The following is a 19,346-nucleotide window of genomic DNA, read 5'->3' as shown; positions in this document are numbered from 1 at the left end:
TCATATACGACTCGCGCAATGGCCTTGTTGCGAAACACCTCCGCAATTACATGCGTAGGCAGCCGGTAGGGCGGAAGTATGCGCACGTTAATTGGGCGCAGTCGTGAGAGAATAAGCCTAAGGCGCCGAAGCTGCAGCACAGCGGATATGAAGAACAAGCCATATTCACCGCTCGCGCTACACACACATAAGCAAACACCTCCAAGTTGGAACAATTTGCGTGCACTCTACTCGCACCACCTGCGCGATGCGAGGTATGAAAGCGCTTCTGCTTTTTCTAGAGATAGATCAGTGATAAGGGAAAGGCAGGCAGCTTATCTAGGCTGGGTCCGGTTGGCCACCCTGTCTGGAGAAAGGTAGAAAGAGAACGGAAAACATTACGGAAAATAAAATTCATTGCGCGCGCGAGTAACACGCTGAGGCGTTCATTGTTCCGTCAGTTTAAAATCTAAAGGCCTTATTAATGAGACCCTGTGAACAGATTTAGTGTGTATGTGCTTATCCGTGGATGTATGTGCCGTTTGTGCGTTTTTGTGATCCCTGCGTACGTCATACTTCTCATCCAACACCATTGAAGACGTCGTTTTCCCTGCAGGGCCCGCGGCAATCGGGAAGAGAGTGCAACGACTGCTGATTGCCTTCATGGGAGACACGGGGCTCTTCGAGAGCTGGTGACACGCCCCTTATCTAAACTCACAGGAGGTTCGGGCGGAACAATTGCCGACTATGTATGCCAGGCGCCCCGCCTGCTGAAAACACCACCGTCACTACCAGGCTAACATTTAGAGGTTTTCATCGAAGTCAGCATCTCTTTCTCTCCTGACAGAGCATGCAGGCCACGTTGCCTTGTCCCTTTCGACGAACTCCACCACATCAGCAGACCTCGCTTATATCTTTCTCCGGCCCCAAGTTCAGAAGCGCCCGTGCCACAAGCACCCGTTTTCCGGGAGCGCGAGCGCTGCAAACTGGACAGTCGGGTGCGCAGTGCTCTCAGCGCCGGCTGTCCGACCACCACCCTTCCGAGCCATGGGCTCCGAAAATTCTCTGCAGCTCCCGGAAAGGTTGCTTTTCGGTGCCGCGGCAGCCAGGGCGCCCTCGTCCACGCGAAACGAACGTTCCCTTCTACGGGTGAAGAAAGAATAACAAACAAATCGCGGGGCCGTTTATTTCCCTGCCATGTTATCCCGACATCCCCGCTTTTGCGAATACAAGCAGCGTGCTCAAACACTGCGAAGAAGAAAAAAATAGAAAAGTGAATAAGGAAAGCGCGGAGCATCTTTTTAACCTGTGTGTGTATGTGTGCGTGCGTGCGTGCGTGCGTGCGTGCGTGCGGACACACGTCTGTCCGTCCGTGCGTGTGCGTACGTGCGTTGTCATTCCAATCTTTCCGCTTCGTTCGGAGGAAGCCGCTGCAACGCAGCTCAAGCAGAGAGAAATAAAGAAAAGGAAGAAGGAACCGCGGAGCACATGGAACAAAACGAACTGGCAAGAACGCGAGCGTCCGAGAGGGGGAGAGCACGAAGGAGGAGTCGTGCTGCCAGGGCGACAGCGAGGTAGTTGCGGGGCCATGACCTTCGGGTGAAAAGCGAAAAGCGCCGCGCCGAGCGCAGCGGCAGGCTCCACGAGCGACGGCTGCGACACTTGCCGCTGCCTCGCTCGCCACCACCGCCGCCGCCGGGACGGCCGGCAGCACAGCTGAGGGTTTAACGACCCGGCTGCCGCTGCATGCGCTGCTGCCGCTGCTGCTGCACAGCCGGTGCAGCAAGCGGCGCGCATGCTACGCAGCACAGCGCCCTTCGGCCTGCTGCTGCTGCTGCTGGTATACGCAGATGAACCTTGCGCACGTGCGCTGTAACGCACCACGTGACTTCAGCGAGACGATGTTGCCCTTGGAAGCGTTCACGCTGTTCAATCGTGTAAGGTTCGCACGCCCCAATTTAGCAATGAGAAATTTGGAGAAGAAAAAAAGCGTTTTCACCATTGGACGACGATCCTGGCACGTGCGCAAGAGCACTTCAGGGGCGACGAATTTTGGCTCCCCCTCTCACGACACTCACGGGACACTTCTAGTTCTAGCACTAGCTATACGACGTCTTCAGGTAATCCTTATTTCCTCAGAGGTGAAGTACAAAGCACCCATGAACTGGTGATGTGAATGATGCACTTTCTTTTTTTCCATCCATCCATCCAACCATCTGTCCGTCTATCCATGTCAGCCGTAAACGGGGGAGTAAGGCTATGGGGCAAAACCTCCGAATTTGCTGAAGCACTTCGCTCCTTGTTTTATTCACTCATACGTGCATGTTGGATTCCCTGAATACAGCATATAGATACTATATATTGTGACACTCTTGCGTGCGTAGTGGGTTTACGCCTCAACAGTATGAAAGGTATCCAAGACAGGTGGAAGAGGAAGACCACGTGCGGCTGGCTAGCTGAATCTCGATAGGCGCTCAGCTGATCAAGGCCGTCCCGGCGTCTGACTCTACCTGGCTTGTCAATAAACGCCTTTCGTCGGCGTAACAATGTAATATACAGTGTTCCCGTATACTGAAATACATATACAAAAAGAGTAACGCATGGATATTAGTGACTCAGTCATCATATAGCCCGGTTGTAACGGCTGTCGCCTCTAATCACTTCAACGAAATCCTCTTCTCTGAAAAGAAAAGAGAAGAGCACGAGCTATCATCACGTTTCGCCCGGATAAGCGCGGATAGTTAACGCTGGTAAAAGGGCCGCTAGAAGTTGCTCCCCCGGCAATTAAACCACGCACAAAAAGACAAGAAAGACGGTAACCATCAATTTTTCCCACGCTCCTCGAAGACCAAAATCGCGTACTCAAGAAAGAAACAAAAAAATGTTGCACGTGCGTATAGTGAACTACGCGTGTCCAGACAACGTCCTTTTAAGCTTGCACAACGCTTTGGGCACTCCACGAACAAGCAAGCAAACAAGCTCGCACGACTCCTGGCTTTCCTCGAATCACCTGTCCGAAGTCCCGAATGCATGCAGTACACAATGCAGACAAGGTGCTTACAGTTGATGTTTCCAGACACGTGCTACGACTCGGTGTCTCGTAAAGGGATTAGTTCCACCTCGGGTGGTGCCCAAGTTAGCGCGGTAGTCCAAAATGCTCGGCAAAGGCCCCGCACTCGAGGTCGTTGTTCCGTACCTCGGCTGTGTGGTTCTTGACCCTCTGGGAACAATACAGGTACCGGCAAACAGAGTGGACACACGACGGGCTCCCTTTGAACTCTATGTGCCGTCCGTTTCATTTGTTTGTACCTGCATCCGCTCGCGATGCAGCTGAAAGTCACATGGTACTGCCCACAGCTTCTTCGGAACTCGCGGCCGAAAGCAGAAAGAATTGCGGGGCCGGAAAAAGATAATGGAGGTTGTAAAATGAGAGCTACCTTGACCACAGACGGCGCACATACGGAGGGAGAAACGAATCGGTGGTTACATTGTCAATGACCTGTTTTATTTACGTAATGACTCATTCATTCTCTGTGAGTTTGCAAGGTTGCAAGCTGTCAAAAGCAGCATCACAGTAATTGGACGATAGGGAGTTTTATAAACAGCATACACAAGCGGATTAGGCAGAAGCACATGTTGCTGGGCCAGCTGTTGCTTACTTAATGAGATGATGTAGCGCAAGGGTACAACCGCAAAGAATATAGACACGCAGGAACACATCACAGGCGCCACTAACAAGTTTATTGAAATGCCACTGAGCTACATTATATATGCTCTTTCCAATGCGCAGACACATCAGCCCTAATCGACATAAGAGGGCGTTTATCAAAGTCGAGCCACACATGCACATGCAGTACTATTTTACTTTTATGTTAAACGCTTCCAGTAGTTCACGTGCCGTTTTGTCTTTGCTTTTGCCCAGAACCTTGGCTCAATAGACTGACAAGATACCAAGAAACACTACAGAATAAACCTCAGAACACTCCCAGAACAGCATCCACAGCTCACGAAGACGCAAGAGACAACACTGAGATTGTTGCGAACCAACGCTTTCCCGCACCCAAGGAGGCTTCCATCTCATGTTCCCCTACTCTAATATAGCGAACGATGTAAATACGGCGAACAGCTAGGAACCGTCAGGCACATTATCATAAATTGCAAACAAAATCCAGACTTGCCTCCTCTACCCCCTAACCCCTACCCCCAAGAGCAGTGAGAGCCGCTGCTGTCCAGCTCCCGCCTCTTGGACCAGATCATGTTGCTTTAAAGGGCGGTCGCAGCCAAGACGGCGCATGGGTTCCCGTAAAGAGGGAACCCCTCCTGCAAATCAAGCCATCCTTATGCTCATTAAAGACGATTTCTCTCTCTCTCTCGGTTGGCAAGAGCAGGATTTACAGCTAGTGCGCAGAAATATGCGCAGTGAAGTCTTTCTTCAAGATATTAGCATCATCCCTCATTCGACCATTAGCACCACGGCTAGTTTGCCCTACATAGGACTTTCCGCAAGACTGGGGGATTTCCTATACACCACCCCACCCCGGTGGCGCACTGCACGTATGTCTGGGGGTGCTTCACTTGGCAGCCTATCTTAGAGGTGCCCATGGTGCGGAGACACAGTAATTGGGCCAGCCTGTTGGGATCGGCCCTCCATACCTAATTTTTTCAAGTTGTGGCTCATCTTGTGCACGTGGGGCACAACTTCCAGCCTTTGACGACTCCGCTCACCGGCTCTTGCCTCACTGGCTGGTGTGCCAGCTTTTTGCTTCCGCTGCAGGAATTCTGTGTGTATATTCTCCATGGTTGTGCCCCTCCACTACACTACATAATTAAGCGGCTTAGAATACGCAACGGCACGAACTCAATTGCCGTATCATTTGCATGCTTTTGTACTCTCTTTTTGTCTTGTTTTTTGTGCGCCTGGCGGATTGCGTACCCTAACTGTGTGTCCCTTATTTTTAAATCTCCCAAATAATGTGACGCAAAGGAAGCGGGTGATACATGACAATCGGCTACCCGAAGTCTTCGAAAAACATGTGGCAAGTATCCTGTCCCTACAGCCACTCGACGCGCCTCCCTGCAGTGGACGCCAGCGTGTACATGCAGTGTTAGTAATGGTCCCAGCTTCGGTTTTTCGATAATGAAAAAAATGTAGCTCCTCACAATGAAGATCAGTTGTCAGAGAAGCGCTTCGCATGTGGCTTACCTTATTACGGTGAACTGCCTTTCGTGCTAAAGTACGTCTTCTTCAGAGAGAGAGAGAGAGAGAGAGAGAGAGGAAAAATTACCAACGTTTAGATGTATTTGATGAAATCGGGTCGAGTCGGCATGTTAGGCCGAGATCCGGTAGTCGGTTTGACGTAAACGCTAACGAGTCAGGACTAACGTGCGTCGAGGCAACTTCAGTTCAACCTACTTGTAATGGGTGGGTTGACGTGCTCAAACTGCTTGGCAAGATGCATGCAAATGCGGTCGGATTGGGATGAGTCAGCTCGCCTTCTGATTCAACCTGCTGGCGTCGAGAAGGAAGCTATTAATCCAAGAATGATCCGAGTCGAGTAATTTCTATCGAGAGATGTGGCTCCAGTATGCTACTTCACGCTGGGGATGTAGATTTGCATGACGAAGGTAACTGTGAGGTCTGCACAGTTCACTGTTTCTGCGTAATGTACACGTACATGTGCGCTTCATGACGTTTGCATTCTGGCGGAGAGATATCGAGGCTACTGAAGCGTAGCAAGAACACTCTTTATGGCAGCCATGATTTTCCCAGCTGATATATCGCCAGAAGTATTTTTCCAGAGCTAAAGCAGCGGCTACAGGGCGTCAGGTTATTTCACTGCATCATCTTCTTGATGAGAAACATCAAAGGCCCCGTCTCGGCGCTTTGTCACTGTGCTTGTCGACACTCGGAGCTACTACTAGCTCCTTGTAGCTCATTTGCCTACTCGTGATACCTAACTGATGTACAACAAGAGAGTTTTGGCCTCGTAGCTGGCTGCGCGTGCAATTTGTAACATTTTGGATGTGTATAATTTCTTCGCCGTGCGATGTAAGAGACGAAGTCCTTAAAGGCCCCTCCCCAAGGGCCATTGCAAATTTTGGTTGTACGTTGGAAGTTGTAAAATGCGGTCTAAGGAACGTTTCAGCGAAATAATTTCTCAAATCGGTTCATTATGAGAGGAGACAAGAAATTAACTGTCCTGTTATAATGCCGCCACGAGGCGAGCGTCCCTGCCAACTCTCTTCCTTCGCCTCGGTGTTTCTTCCGTTTTGCCTGGAGCCGAGGGACCGCGTCGAGTTCACACGTCGAGCCCCTTTTCTCTTGGTCTTTTTTTTTTCTTACACTTTTTTTTGCTTGCGCTGCACATTTATAGCAGCGGCGTTGCGCCTTCCGCATTGGATGGTTAACCGAACTTAAGGCACACGTCATAGTGAATGACTTAGCTAGCAGTGCGTTTTACGTTGAGCAGTAGCGATTTAAAGAAGGAAATGACGCTACGTAGAGACATTTGTGCGTGTTACCTTGACCCTCTGGCCGGGGGCGCAACTTTCTCAAGAGGGAGGGCGCACGGCGTTTGGCTTGTAATGTCAGCTGTTTTCGCGGGGACGCGCCGCGTTTGAATACTTTGCAGACGCGATCGTCAGCGTGTAATGTATACGCTGCGCTTGCCTATTTAATTAAAATGACCAAACCTGGCGAGGGGCCCCTTAATCTTTAGCAGCGAGTTGAGAGGCTGACCTCGTGAAGCATCGTCACAAAAGAGAAAAATAAGAAGCAGGAAGGATCGGAGAGAGGAGGCCGGTGTACCATAGGCAGTCGATAGAGCAGACGAGTATACAACATTTGAGGGAACCTTGCTGCGTGCGCTGTCAAATAAAAGAGGAACTGGCTTTCGCGCAACTAACAAATTAAATAAAAGATAACGACAAGCAGGTTTTCGATGAGCTCGGACGTCTAGCGCCGTTCTGACGCCTTCCAAGAATCCCTTCGCGATTGAAGTACTGTCTCTGTTGACGTGAAGTGTGGTCGACAGTTTAACACTCACCGTAGTGGCACAAAGCGGGGTCGGGGGTGGTAGACGGTACGGGACGGCCTTTTGTACATCACGAAAAAACTCTGCAGGTAACCCGCTACGCCTAGATTGCAAAGGGCTCTCGAACGACGACGCGCTTAGCCGCCTGAGTGCACGTGGAGGGAAGTGGTAGGGGAACAAGCATCTCGTCCGGTGGAGAGCAAGAACATATCTGCCCGGGGACTATGTTCCATAGAAGACGATGAAACAGTGTATGCGAACCCCTTCTTTATGAAACCAGTGCTAGGCACCCATAAATTTCGCAAGAGCTTTCAAGCATAAAAGCGTCTGCGCGAACAGCAATGCCGATGTGGCATGCATCTAGCGTGGTTCTCATTGTAACATTGATCCATTAAATTTTTATCCACTGTCTAGCCGCACTTTGAGGCAACGTGGAGTAGCCGGCGCCATAAAGGCGCCAACCTCCCCTTTAAATACGTATTTTAATAATGACACGGTGCCAGGAACGGAAGTTCGATACGACGTGCAACGCACGCTGCTGAATGATGGTTGTCCCGACTGTTGCAACCTGTGGAAACATGCTGAAGCGTGATAGAACCTATTAAGAACTTCTTGGATGTGTGTGTTGGTTCAACGGTTCACACTTAGGCTCGCACGCGTAAACGTACCGCTTGTCTTCTGCTTAGCGTTATCTATACCGTATAGAGATCTGGGTCCAGATGCACAAAGTCTATCTTAAGCGGACGCCCGCCGCTCGTGCGGGTGGTCGAATTCACGACGAAGTTATCGGCGCGGCGGTGACCAATCATGAAGCGCGCACTTAAATAGCCAAGAGAAAGATTTGGGAATCAGCGTTATTAGCCGCGGCAGGGAAACAAGTCCGTTTGCATGCATAACGCAGCGGCGTGCGTTCGCGCACTCCGAGTCTCGGACTCACCTTCTCCAGACGAGCAGCGTGAGCGTGTTGAATGCACTGTCCACCAGCTGCCTTGCCTGGTCGGCGCGAGAGCACGGGACCTCGTTCACGCACAGCACCAGGTCGCCCACCCGAATGCGACCTTCGGCCTCGGCCTTTCCGCCGGCATCCACCTGCGGGGCAAACGTTACAGGCACGTCAGCGACTTATGTTGTTGCCGTCGTTGTTGTGTCCTCAAAAATTGTCTCATAGCGCCGAAGTTGATTGGCAACTCGGAAGGCAATCCTTTCATAGCTCGTAATGTAAGAAAATAGAAAGAAAGAAATGATTGGGCGACGTAATGAGCGTATAATGTTTTTTTTGTTATTTATATGATATAAGGAGATGTTGATGCACAATTTAAGACGCCGGCTACTCCTTAGCTCTTGAATGGGCCTAGCCTACAACATACAGGGTTCAAGATTACATATGAACTAACCATTTCATACAAGCACCAGAACTTGTCAAGCAACGTTTTCACAGTAACACTATAACGTAAGAAATACGTGGTACATACAATACACAAGTTAAGTGACTCCACAGTTCTGCAGAAGAAAGTCTCAAACATAGAAATGATACAGTCGCCTAATAATGCAGTCTCTATTCAGCATGTAATTACATTATCATCGTGCAATTACATTATCACATATAGTCACAACAAAACAGTCAACATAACATAATCCACAAATACAGACATATATACAGCGACACTGAAATGAAACGCACATTAAAGCGTCAATAACGGCCACCAATGCCACTGTCTTCAAAAAAAGTCTTTAGTGCTTTTAAAGCGCTCTTCTGCAAGGACATTGTTGGCCTAGGACACCAAAAGTTTCTTTAAACTGAGGGGTCTGCGGTCCAATGTATTTAGGGTTGATTTAAGTCGGCGTCTTGGCGTGTCGTGATGTGGGAAATTTAGAAGGAGGTGATATATATCTTCATCTACAAATCCACAATCACATTCGGGGGTTTCCGCACGGCCAATTCTGTGTAACAGATGTTTTGTGTGGGCAGTGCCTATCCTTAATCGATGAATAAGGGTTTCCATATTTTTGTCAAATGACAAGGGAAATTTTAGTTCAATAAACGGATAAATATTATACAAATCCGAGCTCTTAGAATTTGGTCGGACAATGCATTATTTCCACAGATTTTGAAAGACACTGCCGTTATAATATAGCTTAATTCATTCTCTGATATTGAGAGAGAGAGAGAGAGAGAGGAAAGGGGAAAGGCAGGGAGGTTAACCAGAGAAAAAAAATCCGGTTGGCTACCCTACGCTGGGGAGAGAGGGGAGGGGGAGGTAAAGTGGAAACAAAGTAGAGAGGAACCACATCGCCTTTGACGTGTGCTTGTCGTGCTGCTTCATCGGCTGCTGTGTTGTCAGGAATGTTACAATGTTGTGGTAGTCACTGGAATGCTATCTTATACTTTGCTTGGCTTGCCTTTTTGAGGTCTTTAAGTGTTTCGTATATTATGCTACCACTGACGGTTTTTCCTTTTGTGCTGCAGAGGGATGTTAGAACCGCCTGTGAATCGATGAAAATTACACATTTTTGCGCATTTCTTACTGAAAATATAAATTGTATCGCACATAGGACTGCGAACAGTTCAGCCTCGTGCGAAGTCGCATGAGGTAGCTTAAATGATTCTTGTTTGTTGAGGTGCGTTATAATGAATGCTGAAGTTGAAGAGGTAACTGTATTTGAGCCATCTGTATAGACGTGTCTGTATCCTGAATACCGCATATGTATCTGGTATAGTGCTAGTTGTTGAGCAGCTTGAATGAACATGTCTCTATTTCTGAACATCTTGTCTACTGACAATTCGATTTTGGAAGTGTAAGCAGCCATGGAGGATATCCGACGTCTGATGTGATGATGTGATAACTTTATTTGGAATCCGGCGATTGGGAGGCCCGGGCCTGGGGCCGCCTAGATGGCCACTGGGAGCTGCTGCTCCCGTGCGGCTTCCTTGGCTCGCTGGACGGCCCAAAGTTGGTCTTGGAGTTCTGAGCTGAGCAGCACGGCCGACCACCGCGCCCGTAGATTTTCTGGGGAGACTGCCATTTTATTTTGGTATATTTCACATCCCCACAACATGTGTTGAAGGGTGGCTCTAACAGACTTGCATAGCTTGCACATATCGCTCTCGTATATATCGGGGTAGAAAGTTTTTAGTTGCACGGGACTCGTATAAGTTTCTGTTTGTACTCGCCTCCAAGTAACGGACTCAGCTCTGTTCAGTTTAGTGTGAGGCGGTGGTAATACTCGCCTCCGATTTTGATAGAATTTGGTAATATCACTAAATCTTGTTAATATATCTTTTTCTCTCCAGATTTCCTCCTCCGCGTTCTCCTGACCGATGGAAGTCACTCTTTGCTCAGCTCGGCGAGTAAGACCTCGAGCTTCGCGGTGTGCTACCTCGTTGAGGTTGACTGCGGGAATGTCTGGAGTCGTATGCGCTGGGAACCAGAGCAATTGCCTGCCGTTCTTCTCTGCATCGGAGAACTTTGCTTCATTGACTCTGATGATGTGTGAGACCCAAAATTTATTTCTTGGCAATACATGGATATTTTTAAAAATTTCTTTACGAACATAACTTCTATCTCGTGTCATTATGTCTAGAACCAATGGGTGGATTTTATGCTATTTGAAGACGGAAATAATTTCGGCATGTTTCTGTAGTTCTCATAACTGGAAACGGTGATTGGCCAGGCTCAGTTATTACAAAACAGCTAGAAGTCGTTCGTGGAACTCCTTGACATATGCGTAGTTCTTTAGCTAAAAGTATTTGAAGTGGCTCTTCTGAGATGTGGGAAAGTCCATGTAATATGGGCGCGGAATACGCAATTTTTGTCGTATTAATGCATTATAAACAATCAGCATGGACGATACTGATCCGCGCCACGATGTGCCTGCAAGTCTGCGAAGTACAGTCACTATCGCATTGACATCGTTTTCGAGTTCATTTTTATGTAGGGTGCCGAGGATAGCTGATTATCAAGTATTATACCAAGAAATTGATCATGTGTGACAATAATTAGACGGTGTCCTTCCCGTTTAAGAGTCAAATTTTTTCACTGCCTCCTAGAGAAGGGCGATACAGCTGTTGCATGTGATAGAACCATTCCTCGCTCGCTCAGAAGTTGGCTAATATATATATATATATATATATATATATATATATATATATATATATATATATATATATATATATATATATATATATATATATATATATATATATATATATATATATATATATATATATATATATATATATATATATATATATATATATATATATATATATATATATATATATGTCGTTTTGCAAAGCCACCTGAAGTAAGAGTATGAGATCCAAATGTCCAAATGCACACATAATCTGCATACAGTGAAAATCTTAAGTGTGATCATGGCAGTCTTCTTGGTACATCAGCCATGACGCAGTTAAAAAGAAAAGGGCTGAGTACGCCTCCCTGCGGTACCCCCAGTTTGACAACATGTTCAGCACTCTTTCCTTCACCTGCCTGAACAAATATTTTGTGATTTGATGAAAATTCAGAAATCCATCGTACGGACCTGCCATACATTCCGAGTTCCAACATATTTAGCAGAACATGAACGTGACTAACAGGTTCAAATGCCCTCTTGATGCCTAGAAATACTGCTATCGTCATGCTTCCCCGTGCATGCTCGTGTTTCACACAGGTTACTATATCCAATATTGCATCCATTGTGCATGTCTGTTTTCTAAAACCAGCTAAGTAGTTGGAAAACAGATCCGTTTCATTACACCACCATTGAAGTCGCGCGTCAATCATTTTCTCCGTTACTTTGCATAAACAGCTCCTCAAACTAACTTGGTGGAATGATTCAAGACATAAGGGCGTCTTACCCGGTTTTAAAATAGGCTTGCATGAGTCGAGCGACTCTCCAAGAGTCAGGTGCAGTTTCTTCTATCCACAGATTATTATAGATGTCTAAGAGAGCATATTGTTCGTAATGCCACCCGGCCCAGCAGCGGACTTTTGGCGACATGATGCAATTGCACATTGAAGCTCGCTTAATGTGAAAACAGGATCTAATTGAGATTATTGTGCCCAATAGCAAGCATGAACTTTCTGCTTAGATAACACTAGCGAATTATCAGATTATGCACATTGGGATGAAAAAGCAGGTCTGGAAATAAGCTCGCAATATTCATCTGCAACTATTATCTCACACGTGTCCAGAGCTACAGCGAGAGCATGAAATAGGAAGCTCTGTGTTACAGGTCGGCCTAAAAAACGAATTACTCGAAAAATTCGTGGGACAGATGTGTGAGGAGACAACCTGCCGCAGAAATCGCGCCATCGCCATTTGCCTGTCAACCGCAGCATAATCTTTTGGAACTGAGATCTTCTTTGTGCATATGTTCACATTCTCCTGCAAAAATTCAGTAACTCTTTCAACCGTAGTACTTTGAATAATGTGATCCAATAGGCGGTACCGAAAAGCTTTGCAGTTGCTTAGTCTGCTGTAACGCCTGATATTATTGTGTATGCCAGGTCTATCTACAAGGATGGGAAAATGATCACTTCCTCGCGTTTCCATATCCGTTGTCCATGCCACACCATTCACTAGATCTTGTGAACACAGGTTAACTTCTATGCACCTTGAATGAATATGTCCACGAAGAAATGTTAGCGATCCATCGTTTAAAACAGTCAAGTCGCATTTGTCTATGGCGCACTTAATAGCATTCCCACGTGCGTCACAATGATCACTGCGCCAGATAATATTGTGCGCATTCAAGTATCCACATTTAAATACATTAAAATGAGCTATTTCAAATATATCCACTAGCGCTTCTACTGAAATACGGTTTGAAGGTTGTAGATATAGATTAATCAATGTTATGCACAGCTTACCAAAGGATACTTCACATGCGATGTATTTCGGAAGGTCTGAATCACTGGACTGAATTTGATAAGATGGTAAGTCCTTTCTGACGCACAGGAGTACTCTGCTAACAGCACCTTGACGAGATGTGGGTGGATGAACTTGTGCAGAGCTAATAGAATAGTTTGGTGGTTCGAAGCCAACCGAAGTGAACCGAAATACAACAAGTTGTAGGTCGATAAAGGTAAGTACATGAATATGGCAATTCAGTTCTGCGGAAGCCCGCAAGGTGAAGCAAAGTACATGAAAGAGAAAAAAATTGGCATCCACCCAAATTGCAGCACGAAGCTAGGAAAGAAACCCATACGGGTTTCCTTTGTAGCTTCTTGCTACAATAAGGTGGATCCCAATGTTCCCCTTTCATTTAAAGGTAAGTCCAATAGATGCGACATAAATTCAAGCAACATCCTGCGAAGGTAGCAGAAGCGGCGGCAGGGAAGCAAGCCTTGAGCGAGACATTCCGCAACAAGGAATTCCACTCCTTCAGTTTCCCGTCTAACCTTTCCTTCTGGTTAAACTTCTTACCTTTCATTTATTATTTTTCCTCTCCCTGTCTCTGTCTAACTATTGAAGCGTTTCGAAATCTTTTGAAGTAAACAGAGCGAATCTAACATGATACAACTTAAGCAGACAACCTTATCGCTCGTATGATTCCTGCTGTTGCTTAGTGATTTCTAAGACATTCACCTACCAACTGGACCAACTGGCCCCTCTCAGACAGTGGCCTCAAAAAATTTTCAGGGTATTTCCTCTTCGTATTTCGCTCCATATCGGCACGCCGCTTTGTTCCACTCAAGGTGTTGATCCTGCGCTGAGCAACAAGATTTTCGAGCGCGTGTTAGCAGGATGATGTCAGAGGCGACACACGCGACCCTGCAACGAACCTAAATCAGGCTCCGACCTTTGACGCCTGTCTCAGTTCTACGGCGACAGAGCGGACAGCGTCTCCATAAAAACGGCTGGTTACAAAGCCCGCTGGTGCATAAATAAGACTTAGCGAGCAGGAAACAATGGACGTGTTGGTCGCGCCGCCGCGACAAAATTGTTGGCCGCCCGCCAGAACTTGACGAGTTCGGCCGCGTGTCTCGGTCAGGTGACATTGCAGAGCATTCGCGACACGCCAGACACGTCGCGATGACGCGTCAGGAGATGGTATGTACGGTGCAGGGAGGATACGGATGCCGCTGAGTTATCCGTTGTCGGCATATTTCCTATCTCTATTTGCATATCTCATTCTCGAACGGAACATTGCGGCTCGGCATAGAAGTGTTCGATTCCCGCTCGAACTTTCAAACTTCTGTTGTTTTTCTTTTTCCAGCTATTTATCCGCTCGCGGCTGATATAGTAATCAGGGCCTGCGCCCCACATTATTTCATGCCAGGAAACAATGAAAACAAACCAAAAGAAACCACAAAACAAATAGATTTTGCGTTAGAGAAGTACTCGTGGTCCACCACCGGTAACCGACGGCGATCGAGGCGCCGCCTAGTTGACGCTTCATCGTCCCTGCTTAGTACGCACAGACGCATGCGCGGCGGCCCGCGCACATGCGCGCGCTCCGTGGCGGGTGCGCCGCCCCTGCCGCGTGGTGCGGCGGCGTACGGTGGCCGCGAGCAGTGATAGAGCGGCCCCGCGCTCGGCCCGAATCAATCATGGCGCGGGACGTCCGTAATGGCGGAGAAAAACGACGTGACAGGAGCCGCCGCCGAGATGGACGGCTTTGTTAAAACCGAGGCGCGCAGGATGACATGCGCTCTGTGCGGAAGCGATTGCTGCCGAGCGCGGGCGCGCAAGCGGACCGCGCAAGCGGACCGCTGGCCGCAGTTGCACGCCGGGACGGGACCGGGAGCCGCTGGGAAGTCCTTTTCAAGTTCATTGCCCTTGAACGGAGCCGACCCTGGCCTCACTGCGCATATACCCGCACAGAAACGTGAACGGTAGCCGTGTCGGCTATCAGGTGTCGTGTGTGCGCGGCTTTAGACAGCATACGCGACACACACAGTTTCTCGTCGACCGCGCTGTGACCGGCAGAGGCGGAGACGGCTTTTGTCTCCGGCACGAGACACAGACAAGAGCTAGGCGGTATCAGAGCCATCGCTCCTCCCTAGCTATTAAAAAAAAAAATCAAATTGTGGGGTTTCACGTGCCAAAACCACAATCTGATTATGAGGCACGCTGTAGTGGAGGACGACGAAATAATCTAGACCGCCTGGGGTTCTTTAACATGCACCTAAATCCAAGTACACGGGTGTTTTCGCATCTCGCCCCCATCGAAATGCGGCTGCCGTGGCCGGGATTCGATACCGCGCCCTCGTGCTTAGCCGCCTAACACCATTCCCCAGCTCGCTCAACACAGAGCAAGTCAAATGAAGTGGGTCCCAGCCCATCGCGCATAGTTTAAAATCCCACGCAACTTCTCTTTGCCTATACGGTTACAGACTCGCATACATATCTGCCAGTATTCGATTCATTCAGTAAAGCAATAACGCTCGAACATGGTAACGCAACTTCAAGAGAGGTTGCTGTTTGGCAACTTGCAGTTCGGACATGGCTTTAAGAATGGAAACAGCACAAAGAAAGGGATAACAAGAAGTCTCCCGTATATTGCGCTTTTTCCGCTAGTACGAACATTCGCCTGCCGACTGCCTCCTTGGAGGCGTGGTCTCAGAATTCGTACTAGATAGATTTTAACACGAACGTCTGATATTCCTCGCTTTGTCGATTTGTCGGATAAAAAAGGAAAGCAAAAGGCATGAGGTACTTGTATTGTGAAAGCTCAAATTTTGCCGTGTTGGCATTCGAGCCAATAAATGAGGCCGTAGCAGCCCTGTGAGTCAATCATAACTAACAAGACATGTATGCAATAGCACACCTAGTCCGGGCCCACTAATTCGACTAAACGGACCTCATCATCGCCGCTGTGTTGGTTGGGCGCCTGTGGAACGCGGAGGGGAGTTGGGTTTCAAGGTGTCCAACTCGGTGTTTACGTCAGCGCCATATACGTTCGGACACTTGCGAGCGTAATTACGGAAACGGCCGACGACTCCGGTTTTCGAACTCCCACCGCTTGGATCATCAAAATCTACCGTACGTCGCAAAGATTATTTGGCGACCTAAAGGATATGTAAGCACATAATGATTTTGCATGCGAAAGCCCGTGCTTTCTCTCTGATAGTGACAGTGGGTAAGAAAGCATATGCTGGCGAGATAACTGCAGACTCACACAGCATAATGGTGGCGTACCTTGAGCGCGCGCATTAGAATTTTAATGAGAAGGAGGTGTGAAAAACCCCAGGACATTTATTTAAGAACACTTCTGTGCCGCCGGCCGGGGTGGCTAAAGAAAAAAAAAGAAAAGAAAAGAAGAGAAAAAATTCTTATCTGTTTCTTCCTGGATTCAATCTGAGGGTCAACAAAATATTTATTGTAGCGCCCCAAAAGTAATGATTAGCTTTGGTTGTAACAATCTATCACATTGCTGAACATGCAATTTGTAGCAATAATTCGTTACATTTTGGTGCCGAGTAGTTGTAAAGTTCTGTAATCCGTTTCTATTTTCCAGTACTGAGTACAATTATCTGCTGTAATCGTTATGAGTGTTCCAAACTCTTTCCTTCTATGCAGAGAGTGCCTTTTGTTTACGTGGTTAACTTGTTACACTTGGAGCCACAAGCCCGCGTTATTTTGTTGCGAATCACTCTACTCGCAACTGGACACAGTGTTACATTATGGGAGTCTAACAAAACCTCTTTTTCTTTTATCGCGTTTAAAGAAACTGCTACGCTAATTTCGTAAAACTTTCGTGGAGATCTGTGGACCATTATTTTATACAGACAAGAAGTATTTCGGCTTTAATCCCTTTGTCGGAGGGATAGTAACCTTCATACAAAACGAGTCTAATTTAATTGGCACTTCTTCGTTGTGCTAAAGTGTGCTATAATAACGACGTGTTCCAATTGTGGAAACGTTACCTCGTTGCCCCAACATACCGTAGTAAATCTCGTTCTTTATTTAATTATTTATTGTTCTTTATAAGACCTGCTTGAGTGGACCTATCTCGCGACCTCACGTGCTCTGTAACCGTAAACCACGACAAGCTCGGAGCACGTTGTATATAGACTTCGAGTGTATATAGAATGCCGTGGCGAACACGGAACTTGGGAAGAAGTCGACGGCGCTATGGATAACTTATTGGGCTTTCTCACGAACAGTACCAGCGTGCAACAACTAAGCGCGAAGACAGAATAACGGGGAGAGAGGGACAGCTCGAGAGAGATAGAGAGTGAGTGAGGTGTTCTTTGAGTGTCCGTTTTCGGGAGATACAGAAAGAAACGGACTTGGACGTATTCGCGATATATGGCCCATATAATGCAGCCCCTTGTCTAAACGTACCCCCCCCCCCCTCCCACCCCTCCTACTCCTCCTCGCTTCCTTGGCAGTGTAAAGCAGAAGAGGTGAACAGAATTAACGTTACAGTCTTCAAACCGAATTGTCCTTGCGGATAGGTTCGCGCAGCTATTAAACGCGTGTTTTACCTCGGTGAGCTTATTACCAGCCGCGCACGCAAGCACCTCAGCTCATTTCTTTCTTATTTTCTGTACAGCGCAGCGAGGCCATCCCGAATGTAAATATTCAGGGACCAGCCTCCGCCTCAATCGCCCGAGTTCCTCGCATACGAGACAAGACGCGAACTCGAATCGCGTTTCTGCGCTTGACGCCGAGGACGCGTGTGTCCCAACCTGCGTGTACTGCTTATTATAGCGTCGAAGATTCATGGCTGCCTTCTTCTACATGCAGCTGCATACAAGTTCGCCAGAATCCGCACAGAAACAAGCGAGCAATAAAACCGAGGAGCCCTCTGCATGCGCCTCGCCTTCTTCCTCACAGCGTATCACGCCGTCTGGAAGCGTCGCCTTACCCTCGGTCTTTTCGTTTTTACTATTTCCCTTAATCGCGAGCGCCTCGCATCGCCGTTTTCTTGGCCGTTTCCTTCACCTCGCCTCTTATTTTCTTGTGCGGCGCACATTCCGCGAAGCTGTCCTGTCGCGCAGAGAAAGGAAGGAAGCGAGCGCACACTCCGGGCCGACGCAACAACCCACACGGGCGCACGGACGCGCGAGCCGAGTTTCATTCCGTTTCAGATCACGTTGCCGCCACCGCGGCGGCTTCACCTACGCGTCCCCGCGTTCGAAGGCTGCAGCGAAATGGCGGCCGCCGCCGGCCAGCAGCTCTGGCCGTTAAGCTGTTTTGTCATGCGTGCTGGAACCGCGACGACGACTCAAACACGGCGGCGGAAAGGCAGCCCCGGCGCGTCTTCTTTCTTCTGCACGAGCACCGCCGCCGAATGAAATGACCGATTTATAATTCGAGCCCGCAGGTGCGCGACCCACAGCGCACCCTAGGCGGTCGGGCCAGGCACACACGCCTCGCGCTGCGCTCAGGCCGGCCGCTCCCACTTTATCATTAGTACCGTGCAGTGTGGCGCAGCGTAGAGTTTCGTACAAAAACTAGAGGGAGCTCTGGCGCTACAGTGTCTGCGGGAACTGCAAGCGCAGCGGTTCAGCCAGTATTGGGTGCTCTGCTGGATCGTCAAATTCCGCCATGTTGTGAGGCTCTGTAACGGCGGCCTTTCGAGCCAATCAGAGACGCAGTACCAGCACTCTGGGCCAATCAGAGCTAACAAGATGGAAGATTTGACAATATGGGGACATTCGACGATGTCTGGAACATCAGCCTGCGGACGACGGGTTAGCACGTGGATTCGCCTAAACTTCGTCCTCTGGCTTTCAAAAAGACTTTGGCACTTACGCAAATTGATCATTTTCAACACTATATTGCTTTGTAAATGTGGCGATTCGCGAGGATTTTGCATACGTGCGGAAACTTATTGCCTTCGCGCGTTTAGAAGAATAGGATAGCCTGAACATTTAGCAAAATAAAGTCTAATGAATCACAAGAACGTCTGAAGCCATAATTGAGCACGAAGATAAATCATATTTGCAGTTGCTGAACGATAGCAGCGCGTCATGCAGTTTTTACTGGAAACTTGTGTGAAACCAGGAGCTTCCCTCTGTTACGCTGTGTCAAGTGGACAAAGCCGGATTCGCACTCGGAAATCATGTAAGATCAGATGGCGTATTCGCGGCTGTGTGTAGACTAGACAACGCACGGACATATTCGCCCATTACGAGCCTTTCTTTACGTGCGATTGTGTACCGTGTGCCCTTTATTAGCTGGGTGCTTTGGCCCCGTAACTTGCGCGACGCTGCACAGTTTTGCTGGAAGAGGACGCAGGTGCGCCCGATTCCTTTCTTTCTTCACCCTTTCGTTGTCGTGGATGCATGGCTGAGCGTCTGCACTGTCGTCTATAGACACGTGCAGCAGGCAGCGTGTTGTGACAAGCAACAAGAAAAATAACTGATGCCACCT

At 48.2% G+C, this 19,346-nt stretch overlaps 2 protein-coding genes across 6 annotated transcripts in view; one reads left to right on the top strand and one right to left on the bottom strand.

The window, feature by feature from the left end:
- The window catches only part of LOC135919543 (protein Shroom3-like), a 612,939-nt gene that overhangs the window by 501,194 nt on the left and 92,399 nt on the right, over positions 1–19,346 (bottom strand). For both annotated transcript variants that reach the window (XM_065453435.2, XM_065453437.1), the window contains exon 2: positions 7,951–8,102. In XM_065453435.2, the coding sequence (XP_065309507.1) occupies positions 7,951–8,102 (152 nt within the window). The remainder of the gene's footprint in view (positions 1–7,950; positions 8,103–19,346) is intronic.
- Positions 1–19,346, top strand: part of LOC135919544 (uncharacterized) — a 148,954-nt gene that overhangs the window by 122,218 nt on the left and 7,390 nt on the right. For 2 of the 4 annotated variants that reach the window (XR_010569997.2, XR_010569998.2), the window contains 2 exons: positions 596–788; positions 10,306–10,504. Coding sequence is in view for 2 of the 4 variants with exons in the window: in XM_070535075.1 (XP_070391176.1) it covers positions 10,306–10,504 (199 nt within the window). In the remaining 2 variants the exon portion in view is untranslated. The remainder of the gene's footprint in view (positions 1–595; positions 789–10,305; positions 10,505–19,346) is intronic. The other 2 variants (XM_070535075.1, XM_065453440.2) reach the window with 1 other exon arrangement.

The sequence above is a fragment of the Dermacentor albipictus genome, chromosome 3 (assembly GCF_038994185.2).
Source record: "Dermacentor albipictus isolate Rhodes 1998 colony chromosome 3, USDA_Dalb.pri_finalv2, whole genome shotgun sequence".
Classification (NCBI taxonomy): Eukaryota; Metazoa; Arthropoda; class Arachnida; order Ixodida; family Ixodidae; genus Dermacentor; species Dermacentor albipictus.
This window is presented reverse-complemented; position numbering and strand designations above follow the sequence as displayed.